This window comes from Aulonocara stuartgranti (assembly GCF_965226115.1).
Source record: "Aulonocara stuartgranti genome assembly, chromosome: 4".
In the NCBI taxonomy this organism is placed as follows: domain Eukaryota; kingdom Metazoa; phylum Chordata; class Actinopteri; order Cichliformes; family Cichlidae; genus Aulonocara; species Aulonocara stuartgranti.
The window spans coordinates 13,662,097-13,674,425 of NC_138942.1; the positions used below are offsets into that span (position 1 = coordinate 13,662,097).

General features: G+C 40.8%; 1 protein-coding gene across 1 annotated transcript; it reads right to left on the reverse strand.

The window, feature by feature from the left end:
- Window positions 1-999: 999 nt before the first annotated feature.
- On the reverse strand, window positions 1,000-7,987 carry LOC309705135 (metalloproteinase inhibitor 2-like). The gene is made up of 5 exons (XM_082530752.1): window positions 7,589-7,987; window positions 2,431-2,531; window positions 2,233-2,341; window positions 1,985-2,109; window positions 1,000-1,844 (listed from the first exon to the last, which is right to left on the reverse strand). The coding sequence occupies exons 1-5, from the start codon at window positions 7,716-7,718 to the stop codon at window positions 1,647-1,649; spliced, it is 663 nt and encodes a 220-aa protein (XP_082386878.1). The 5' UTR covers window positions 7,719-7,987; the 3' UTR covers window positions 1,000-1,646.
- Between the last annotated feature and the right edge of the window lie 4,342 nt (window positions 7,988-12,329).

Sequence of the window (12,329 nt, forward strand, 5' to 3'; positions counted from 1 at the left end):
GGAGGGCAACCCCCCCCCCTTTTACATTTTTAATGATGCTTTTTCATTTGCTTTTCTTTCTAAGATTGCATTTCATTCGATTGTCATTGCAAAGACCAGCAGTGTTATCCTAAGAGTAGGACATTTTAATGTTAGAATAGTAACGCATTTAAAATCTACAGTGAAAAAGGATTGCATGCTGTGAAATGCTGAATGGACTCATGTTTGCTTGATCTGGGCACATGGATTGGCTCGTGAATGTCACGTTGCTGTTGTCTCCAGTAGGCGGCAGTAGATTGCCTCAAACGAGTCTCTAAATTACAGATTTAGTAAGCTAAAATGATGCATGATGATCTGCACTAAATGCACATTCCTAGGCATTTAGATTTAGCAGCAAAGTGTGCTTGCTGCATGTACTGGTATGAAAATACTGAGCACACCGAAAGAGGTTTATGAATTTAATTGTAAGGGTCAAATGTACAGTAATGTTTCAGATGGCTATGCATACAAAAGTCATCTTATCTTTAAAAAAAAGTCCCATGTGAAACCAGCACATCATACTTGACTACAGTTTCAAATGACGAATCTTTTTACACTCTCATATTAATTATTCATGTCACATTTGCGCCACACTGACGGCAACCTTAGTACCGTCAGTGCGAGAAAAATGATTGGTTACAATCTGTTATTCCCAACAAAAATGTATTTTACTAATGTTAAGAAAATATATGGTGTTCTTTATTTAAATATACTGCAACAAAAATTAAGGGAACAGTTCAATGATCTTGTTGTTTTCCACTGACCAAGCCGATGGGCCATTAAATTTTTTTCCCACAGTATATACATACACTTACATTTACATATTTTATTTATCAAAAAAAGAGAATTTAAGTGTTTTCCCAATAATTATTATATGTAGTACCTTAAATAAAATATGTGCTCACACGTACTAAAGTATAACAGTGCCTAGAGCTGTGATCTATATATGCAGAAACAAAACAAACAAAACAACAAACCATGGAGGATTTGATCCTCTTTTAATTCCAACATGTTTTTTTCATTACAGACAATATGAATGTTGCGATATAATTATGTTCAAAGTGCCTTCTTGTCTATTCAGGATTATAGTATAAGAAAAGCAGCGACTGTGGTTAAAGAGTCGTGCTTTAACACAAATCAGTTGCCACACATTTAAAAAGCATGCTCCTGTTCCCTGTGATAGCTCTGCCAGGATGATTGTTTCCTGGTGTTATTTATCAAAGCAGATTCACAGAACTTTGATCAGTAGGTACATGTTATGTACATGTTATTTTAATTATAGAACCCTTTAAAACTTGAATAAAGAATTACAGATTAATAGCTCAGGAAGAAATTGTATCATTGAATTATGGTGTTTTCCCCCCTTTGTTCCAGCTGGAGGAGAAGTGGTTTATGAGGATGTGCTTCAGATTCAGGGGCCGGTGTGGCAAAAAGCGCTGAGCTCATAGGAATGATAAGTGAAAACATGAGATCTGCAATTAAAACCTTTTTTTTTTTCCTTTTTTAAAAATCCACTCTACAGCTTTTTTGATAATTAAAAGAAGGGGAATTTGATGAGTTTTTTATTTTTGTTTTTGATATTTCTATGGTGGCATATTTAAACTGCAGACATGTGCACAGTGGTAAAGTTAAGGGTCTTCGATGTCCATGAAATCCTTTTTGGGCGCTGCAGAGCCTTTGTACCAGGCACAAGAGTTATCACTCCTCTTGATGCATGCATAGTGTTTAGCTTGTCTTCCATTTTCAGTCTTCTCCATCAACCAGTCCAACCAAAGGCACTCGGATGGGCTGTTGATCATGCAGGGGATGGAGCTGCAGGAGGTGATCTGAGGATCAGAAAAAGCACAGTGATCGTTACAACATCGTGCATCTAGCGGTGATTTGTTTTATGCAACTGGGAAGTGATCATCTGGTAAATGTAAACTTTAACTACTCCCTTAGACTTTTAATCATCAATTTTCCATACCCTGCATTCGCAGCCCATTTGATAGCGCTCAGTCAGACCCATCTTCTGAGTGGTAGTCAGGTTGTCCCAGGGTTCAAATAAGCCACACAGAGTGACGTGCATTGTCCCATCAGCCTCCAGCATTCCTACAGTGGAAGGAGAGCAAAGTGTAAATCTAGAGGATATATAAGAATCTATATGAAGCCACATTAAAGAACATGTTTGTTATATTACACAACATGTGCCTTACACTGCACTGAAAGTCATACCTGTGATTAGATACTCTTTCCTGCCGTCAGTCTCCAGAGACACTCCACACATCGCAGAAGAGCGAGCTGTGTAGAAGGCATCGATAGCGTTGCTGGGACCTTTGAACATCTGGGAATTCAAGCAAAAACATTTAGATTCCACTGAAGTTTTTACACATGGAAGAAAAATGATAAATGCAATAGCTTTGTCCTAAATACCTTGATCTGTTTAATGTCATACTTAAGCCGTTTGATGGAATCCCCATAGACGTCATTGCCAACATCCACCTCTTGCTTTCCGACTACCTTTGCCCTGATAACTGGATAAAGACAAGAAAAAAAGAGAAAAAACTAATTGCATTAACATTCATTTTGTGTGAATGCCAGCTTTGTAACTGGAACGCTGCTTTGTTATGTTAAAACTGAAATGAATCCGCATCTATCTGTATCTGATCTGAGCCCTGCCCAGGTTTGGCATGCTGGAGTTGGCCGCAGCACATTGCTGTGGCTTGAATCTGAGAAGTTTGCATGTGCCAGGTCCTGGGAAGACAGAGGCGCATGAGTGTTTCATCAGCTGCAATCAGAGGGAGGAATGCATGCTGCCTGTTCCCAGGTTCCTGGGCCGACACAGGAGGAAGCCAGTCAGCAGTCTTTGAAAAAGCTGAACTAGAGTGCCCCCCGCCCCCAGGCCTCTCAGCCAGCCTGCCTTTCTGTCTGGAGAGAGGTGCTGACATGCAAATCAACCTCCTCCTTTCACATGTAGCCTCCTCCTTTTCTCTCTTGCACTCTGAAGCTGGAAGAAAAGAGCTCATGTGGAAAAAAAACAGGCTTTAATGGAAAATTACTATTAGAGCCATACAAATGAGCCGTTGAGCTAAAATCCCGAGTAGTCAAAAAACAAAAACAAAAAAACCCCAAATCAACTTGTGTTTTTCAAAGTTGCTGCTCTTTCCATGTGTGTTCAAAATGTGGAAGTGCAGTACAGTATGATCACATGTCAGCTGCAACCAGACACCCGGCAGTTACTGTATATTCACAGGACTGCAAGGAAGCAAGCGACAGAGCTAACACTAACCAGATGTTCTCTCTCAAGTTCCACTTCAGTCCTTGCTTTCCCAAGGTGGCAGCTACTGACTGTCTCTGATCGCTCCTTGCCAAATAATATCAAGCCCTTTCATTTGCCTTTTTTATATGAAGCTATGAAGATGTGAGCCATATGTGCCCTCATTCATGAGGCTTAGAGAACATCTCCTTTTAAGGGTCTAAAGCATCAATCCCAGACAAAAGGAAGCAAGAGAAAAAAGGAGAATGTGCGCACACATGGAGTGATGGAGTGATGGGTCCTGAAGCAAGCACGGGAAGGCAGTCACATTGCTGAAGTATTCTTAGCGTAACAATGTGCTGTGTATACAAGGAGAAGACGGCCCTTTACAGTCAAGAGGGATACAAAAGAAAAGCTGTGTTAGGGATAATCTACACCAGTCACCGGATTTCTCTTTTTCTTTTTCGTTGTTTACATATCACAAACTCCCTCCCTCCCTCCCTCGCTTTGATGCAGAGTGAGGTAGCCGTGCCGAGAAACTCTCCAACTTCTCAGCAGAGTGTATTAGCGGTAATCCCCCTTTGCTCCAATGTGTCGAATCAAACAGAGACCTCTTCTTCTACGCCTAAAAGCAGGAATTAGAGCAGGTGGGAATAACCACAGGATGTTAAAGAGGCATAAAGTGAAAAATACTGAAAATGGGGTCTTATGCGCATACTGATATATAATCTTAGCATGTTTTAGAATTAGGTGTAGCTCTTGAGTTACATGTACATGAGAAAATAAGGCAAGTTATCGGGGAAAAAAGGATCTTTAAGCTAATTAATGTGATATTCCTTTGACATGCCACCTATTTGATTTGATGGATTTTTCCTCCACAAACTGTTCGAGCGGTTTAGAAGTACAACTTTATTATCTGTGCTGGTATATAGTGTGTACGCAAGTTCTTGCCAGAGCCTGGATGTTTACTGGAACAGGCTGACAAAGCCCTTTAAAAATCAAAAGTTTCACAGAACTGGAAACCGAAGGAACCATCTAATTTTCTAGTTACTCAAACAATAAACACAATATTTTGCATGCAGTATTGTGGTCATGGGAGGGTTTTAAAAACAAAGAACAAAAAAGCAAATGCATGTCATGTAATTGAAGAGCATGTGCCCTCGTCTTCCTCTCCGAGGAGCCACAAAGCGGTCAGAGTGCGAAAAAGTCAAGTACAAATTCAAACTGACTATCCTGCTGATCCTGTGCAAAGAGATACAGACTAATCTGAGGTAATCCTTTGTTTTCCTTTTAAAAACGGACAATTGTAGAGTTTAAATACTCATCATCTCATTGGTGTGCGTGTGGTAAGCAAAAGGTCCCCGGTACGATTCCAGCCAGGGATACAAATCGCCTTCAGGGAAGAGCATCCGATGTAAAACGCAAACACATGAAGCTATGGACGAAGATAACTTTAAAATCTCATCATCTACATTAGCCGTTAGTTTTGTTATGCCTTGCATAAAAAAATGTAGCGTTTTTAGCGTTTTCTCCTGGTTTTTTTACAGTCTGCATGTGACTGAGGCCATGGACATAACGTTCACATGCAGTTTCCTAAAGGGGAGTTGCAAGTGTCGCACTGCACGGATCAATCCAGCGCGCTATTGCAAGTGGTGCTGGAGCTTAAGGCAGCTGCTGTGGTTATTTGCACAAATTCTGTCCAGCTCAAAGGACGGAAATCTGGTTTTAATATCAGCTGTGTTTGCACAGCTTGCAATTTATGGGCTGCTTTTGTCCCAGAAGTCGTACCCACTACTTTCTGTTCAGGAACCAATATGACTCATTTTCTTTCTTCACAAAAAGCAGCACAGATAGTTTTTAAATTTAAAAAGAAAAATAAAAGTAAAGAATAATGAGTGCGGTTTATGAATACCCAACATTCCTCTGCCTCCGCCAAGGAACCAGAAGATAGATTTCCATTTATGAGGAAAGATTGCTCTGACTGTTTTGACAGTGGAACTGTTTACAACAAAACTTGATCCTAGGCGTGCACTACAAACCAGGCTCTACAAAGCCAGACTTACTTTGCTGGATAAAACCATATACACCAATCAGTGGCAGTTACCTTTTTCTCCTAATCACATTTTCTCTATCAGCCTCTGTGCTGACTCCCAGTTAAGGGGGGTTCTGACAAGACATTAGACTCTTCTTCTGCACAAAGTTGACCAACAGCTGACTTCAGTAAATAGGAAAATGATGGCAGATGGCTGCCCCTCCCTGGTTCTGGTTTTGCCCGAGGTTTCCTACTGTTGTGATTTGGTCCTGTAGACATAAAACTGAATTGAATTGAAAATCATTGTTGTTCCAGATACAAGGATAAAAGAAGTCTCTGATTTTGTGTGTGTGTGTGTGTGTGTGTGTGTGCTTTTTTTGTTCCTGTAGCACCCAGGAGTTGCAATAGATACTAAAAGGTGCTACTTATCCTTAACTATCACTGCTCACTGACATCAAACCAACCCATCTCCATGTTTATCCAAATCTCTGAAAATAAGCTGGTTAAGTCTGCACCATAAGTTACCATGGCGATCAACTGAGGTTAAAAAAAAAGAGAACCACTGTTATGAGATTAAAAACTCTGGCTCAAGGCTTAAGCCTCCATTAATCTTAGTATCAAACTTGCATCTGGAATTTTCATTTTATATCGACTTTCAGGTTATACGAAGGCCCACCTTTAAAAATGACATCACAAGTGGTGTAATGATCTTCCTGCACTGTGGAAATGAACTGCTCTTCAGTAAGTATCTGTAATCTCCAAAAACCAAAACCAGCACTAGCTATGTGAAACTTTAGCAATACTTCCAAGTCAGTTAGCTGTCTGGCACTTATTAAGATAGTATCTTGACTTATTTTAATCTACATAGGAATGCTGTATTTAATACACACACATCATTTATTATAACACAAGTGGCCCATGGTTCAAAGAAAAACATGATTCACCTTCATTTTAAGCCCAAGAAGAATAAGAATTTTGAATGAGCTTGCTTAATGCAAAATTTCATCAACCCACTGAGGTAGCAGTCAGTTCATGGGCTGGTGAAGTGGAATGCCAACGATTTCGTAAATTCCCGAAACTTCTCTCTGACGTTTAAATAAGTTGTGCAAGTGTGCAACAGTTGACTGCCCTCTCTGTGACCCAGCAACTTGGTGAAGTTTTGCTGGCGCTTTTCTTCTCCAACTAGCTTCAGCCCACTCTTAAACTTTGCCTAAACCCCCGAAGACACGAACTCAAGAATATTTGGTCAAGAAACAGATTCCCCGAGACTCTATGGTGGTTTATGTTTATGTGAGGGTCTATCCATGGTGCTGAAGCAGGAGCGGAGGGTCAAGGTCATGTTAGAAACTGACTTAAGAGATGGAAATGAGGTGAATCAGCTGTGAGGCTGAGATGACTGCCAGCATCTTCGTTTTTCTAGAGTTCTGCACAATCTGCCTAATCAAAAAACAGAACTTATTTTAATAGGTTCACTTTGTAAAGCCTAAAGCACCAAAATAGGGTAAAAAGAAAGAAAAATTGTCTTCCCTTTTAGTGCGGTATCTGACTTTCCATTTGTGTACATTCTCAGGTAGCATAATAAAGTTTATTCATCCTCTTGAGCAATGGAATCCAGTGAGTAAAAATCTTTGAATAAGTCACCTTCTGTCCACATGCCACACACTCAGCCATCTCAGAAGCAAGAAAAAAGACCCGGAGCTGGACAGGCTGGTCACTGTTAACAGTCCTGTTAGCTTAAGGTCTGTGTTGAAGGCAGCAACAAGTACTTTTTTGTAACAGGCGAAATTAAAGGGAAATTATCCTCAGGAGCATTTGAGTAGGATTAAATGAATTTGCCTTTCAGTAAACTATATGATCACTGAGGTGATACTGGTGAAAGAAAATGAAGTTATATTCATGTTGTCATAAACAAGCACAAACACAAATGATTTTGTTTAAAGTCTCCTTAGCAACAACAAGGAATAATGTGGTTTACTGTAGATTAAAAAAAAGCCTAAAATGGTATTGAAGAAGACAAAACTCCAGACAGTATATTGATGTGTCTATGAAAGAGCATTGAAGCTATCAACAGAAGATTAGAGAAAAAGAGGAGGGCAGTGGAAAGAAAGACTGGGGGACAGAAAATTCCATCCTCCTCCCACTGCAACTGTAAACACGGGAGCTGGGCAGTCTCCCTCTCAGAATACGATGGTTTCCTTGTGGGGGGGAAACCCAAACCAATTTATCCTAGACATTGCTAACTAATACATTAATGGCAAAAACACAACTTGATGTGTTGATTGTTAGTCTAAAAATCAACTTACCGACGTCTGAGTTGCAGAACACCTGCTGGGGATGCCTCGGGGAGCAGCTGCAGGCTTCTGCCAGTTGTTGCACTCGCCAAAGACACAGGATGGCCAGAGTGACAAAACATCTCTTCATCGTCCAGGTCATCTCTGAAAACTACGCTTTCTAACTGAAACTGGAAAAGTGAGTGAGGGTATAGATATAGACCTGCCTGTCGGGTTTAAAGGAAACGAGTCGCTGTCCTTGGCTAGAAGTCGACGCACGACGGTGCTGTGCATAAAATGATGCACAGGGCACGAGAGAAAGTGTAATCCTGCTAAAGACTGCACACCAAGTCTGTTTTCCACTACCCTCAGCAGCAGCAGCCACGTTTTATTAGCAGGCAGCAGCAGCAAACTCCTCCCCCCCCCTCCGGTGGCCAGAGAGCGCAAGAGCGCGACAGAGGTCAGGAGCTGCCGACTTTACACACGCACCCCTTAAACTACGTAAATCTCAGGCTGATGCGTGAGGAGGCGGATAATTGTTTTTAGGAAACGACGGTGATAACAAACAGCATCACCCTGTGACACACGTATTTTGGGACTTGTGACTTTTTCCCCTTTTTTTTTCATAAGTTTTACGCGAAGTGTTTCCTCACTCTTGCACGCCACTCCATAAAAGTACAAGTCTTGCAGTGAGAGTATGTAGGTATTACCATGAAACTTATGGGTATCTAAAAATATTTTAAAATGTTTTAATTGTTTAATTTTTGTACTTTTTTAAGGCCCCTTCTTTCATTTAACTAATTATTTGACTTATACCTTGTGTGGTTTCGCGCGTGTAAACTCTCGCGTTGTTTTAATTATAGCAACATTTTATATTTTATCATTTTTTATCTGAAGGTTTTTAAGAAATAGTAAATAAAAAAGTGCAATATTTCCCCCCGAAATACGGTAGAGCAGTAAAAACTAAAATTTGGCATAAAAAAAACTATCTGTTCTTCAGTTTGTGTGGTTCCTGCCACAGAGGTAACATTTGTTTCTCTAATCATAATAAACAATTTCTCAGTGGATTATATATAAATGCCTACAAAAGGCATCAAAGAGCTTGGAACCTGAACATCTGGATTCAACTCCAGAGGTAAGAAAGCGTCAGACTAAATCTTACTGACGTTTACAACTATGCTACTAACTTAAAATACAACTTTGGAATGAAAAGCCTTTCTAGATGGACGTGTGTGTGTGTGTGTGTGTGTGTGTGTGTGTGTGTGTGTGTGTGTGTGTGTGTGTGTGTGTGTGTGTTGCTCATTTAAATTGTTAGATAAGGACAGGAGCTTTGTTTGTTTTAATGATAATAAATATGACGTATTACAATGCATTACTATTGTTAATACATGATATTCATTATAGTCTCTGTACTGGACACCATGAGGCAATGGCTCAGCACACCAGAATAGTCTTGTGACTACATTTCTCCACTAACAGGAGACCAAAAGGAGCAAATACTGTGGAAGTTTTAAAAAAGTCTGTATAGTCTCATTAAATGAAGTGGTTCAATTATCACATCCTGAGAGAAATCCCCAGTACAGCAACAACTATATAAGCCATTTGTTGCCGTACCTTTTAAAAACACATTCAGCAATCATGGAGCAACACTGATATTTAGTGTCTTTTAGCCCAGTTTTTTGCATTAACAAACTCCTGGAGGAAATCTCTGTCTTGGCATAAATAATTCTTCTATCATGCTAAAAAACTATCCTATAAAATCAATGAGACTCCTGTGAGGGCAAAACCATTTGGCAAAGCTGTGGCTTGGACAGACAAACAATTTACTAAAAATTGCTATAAATCTCACTTAAGCTGTGGGTAGCGGGAAATTCAGGCCACAGTCCCCTGCAGGTTCATCGCTCAACTCCTTTCCCGTTGCCAGGTCTTGTCACGGCAACATTTGATTCACTGTCACAAAAATATTGATTTTAGATGCTTTAAACATTTGCACACATGATAATTCGCCTATGAGTAAATCCTAACGTGGGTCAGGCTGAGTAATCCGTAGCCCACGCTGCGCAGTTATCTGTGGTTGGAATTTAGCGAGAGTGTTTATGTATCTTATAGTCACTTTCAGGAACTCCTAAAACACTGTCTGACAGAAGGAGGTGTGGCACGGTGGAGAGAAGTGACATCATGCCCTTAAAGTTAATGAGCTCAGTCTGGCAGCAATTCAGCAGCTCCCACCCCCAGCCTGCCGAGAAAGAAACATTATGCTATAGTCGAATTCCTGAGTCGTTCCTCATCCCGTATTCATGTACAGAAATAAATGGAAAGTTTACCGCTGCTTCTGGAAACTGAGGATCTTAAGAGTTTTAGGGTTGCGGCCTCTTGTGTTGATTCTGGCACAGGAGGGCGAGATCACAGCGAGGACATGATGTACAGTATTCAGCGATTAGAGCTGATGATGAATGAAGAAGAATGCCAGAGAGGGGACTGGATCTGCTGTGGCTGCCTCGCTCCCTGACATCATATTTGGCCACTGACTGTGAGTCCTCTGGCCACTCCGGCAAATATTTCCACTGTTTTTCATGGCTGAACAATTTTTGCATGTTTTTCTTTTCCACAGGTCTTTTACTTGATGTCTGTGTTAAAGAAACATTTTTTAAAAAACACAGGCGGGAGAGGAAGAAAGCAAAATGGTACAACCAAATTGGTGTCATCTGCGTAACTCATTACCTTTGTTAAATTCAGACATTTATTTTACCGTTGTATTTACATGTACCTTTGGAGTGAGATCACCACCAATGAGATAAGAAAAATTCCCAAACTGTTTGAACTCTGGTAAGTCGTTATGACTCGTAAACAGAGTGCAGTTTACCAGAAACAATAGAGCTTAGAGGGACAGTACCACAGAAGATGGGTGTGAGAAAAATCAAGACAAACATACAAAAGGAAGTGACACATCTGAGACAGAGTTGCCAGAAATATGCTTCTGTTTAATACAACTTTACCAGGGGCACTGGGGGAACACCAGATGCCTTCTTTAAGGCAAGGCCTGCTGCCTCCTGTCCAAACAGTCTGCTTCCTTTACACTCATATGCTGACTGATGTGATGGGCTCTGCTCACATATCACACCCTTGTCCTGAGCTCCTGGGTATATTCTGAGCGATTTCCCGCACTACGACTCTCTCTTTAGAACAGAGTTTTATCCACCAGTCGAGATCTGGATGATTGTATCAACATTTGGTTTTAATTCGTTGAAAGAGGGCGGATTTGTCAAAGAAGTGCAATGTAAGCAGCCCCCTCTGTGTACATTACCAGCTACAAATGCCAAAAGGGGCTTAAAAATGGCCTGAACCTCCATTCCCTAAATTACAGACTTGCAAGGCCAGGAATACTCTCAAAAGGAAGTGCCCAGTAAGGCATAAAAAAGAGGTTTTCATTGTGGGTACTGGTGGGTGCTGTGGCACTGACCCACATCCTCTGACTCCCAAACAGACCCCTCGCCTGTTATCTGCACACATTGCACATGACCTGACCGCCACGCAGATTTCCAACTGTCCAGCCCCTCTTTGCACCCCCAGCCACAACCCACGGGGTATTTCCAATAACTTTCCATCCATCATTGCAGCTATTCGCAATTCACCGGTGACAATGGAAGACAGTGAATCAGCATTAGGAAACTGCTTCAGGGACACCGATGTGGAAGAAAACATCTGTTTGAAGTTCCACGCACTCTGAGGTCAAATGTCCACATCCACAGATGTTAGCAACTGAGATGTTAGTCACCGTGAGTCTGCTGATAATATCCAAAAAGCTTTCTTAGTCTCTTCAGTGCATTTTAATAAGTGGTGCCTCTCTGGGTAACTACGGTGAGTGTGTTTACAGGAACTTTCACTTTTACCTAACAGGCACAGACTTGTAAAATATCAAGTTTGTACAAAATGTACAGTCATTTCCTCTGCAGACAATAGCACTACCATTTCGTGACTTTGGTACTGTGGGCAGCTCCTTAAATGATGAGCAACTTAAAGAGGGGAATAGATGTTGTGCAATTTGTTTAACCTGCTAATTCCCACAGAAATCCAAATCCACTAGAAAGCTGTTTCCTCTTACACATGGGAATTGGGACATGGGACTGGTTTGAATATAGTGACTACACCTTTCTATCTAACATTCAAACACATTCATACTGTGAGGAACACATCAGAGACTGGAGCAGCCAAGTATCAAACTACCAACCTTCTCATTAGTAAATGAGCTGCTACGTTCTGAGCTACATCCAACAGACTCAGAGGAAATCAGAAATGTGTTTTCAGTATTCCAGTAGTTGTTAGCATAGTTCTTTTTTTTCTTAAAAAGTCACGTGAAACATCTAAAACGCTAAGAACACCTTCACTGCTACCCTTTATTCCATAGAAATGAAAAGGGTCAGTAGCAGTCAGGTGCTGCTAATAAAATATACTCGATTAACTGAGCATCAGCTAAGTGTGAGCACTCCTTGAAAAGCAGAAGATTTTGAACTTTGTTGGTCTGGGGCATTTAGCTATGTGTTAATATAATGTCGCAATCTTCCAGGAAATTCACCCTAAGGTCAGACTATCCTCGGACAAATTGTGTAAAACCCGAGAGCTACACCTTAGGATCTACAGGCCTCGGTTAGCAGGTTAAATTTTAAAGTTCGTGACAGAACAATTAGAAAAAGACTGAAGAAATGTTGGTTGTGAGGGTTGCCAGGAGAAAGTGTCTTCTTTCACGCAGCTTGCGTTTGTAAAGTTGCATCTGAAC

Excerpts from the sequence above, each read along its gene's own strand:
- LOC309705135 (XM_082530752.1), bottom strand. The coding sequence starts at position 7,718 with ATGACCTGGACGATGAAGAGATGTTTTGTCACTCTGGCCATCCTGTGT. Across the intron at positions 2,342-2,430 it reads ATGACATTAAACAGATCAAG|ATGTTCAAAGGTCCCAGCAA; the intron begins GTATTTAGGACA and ends TTGAATTCCCAG. Across the intron at positions 1,845-1,984 it reads AAATGGGCTGCGAATGCAGG|ATCACCTCCTGCAGCTCCAT; the intron begins GTATGGAAAATT and ends TCTGATCCTCAG.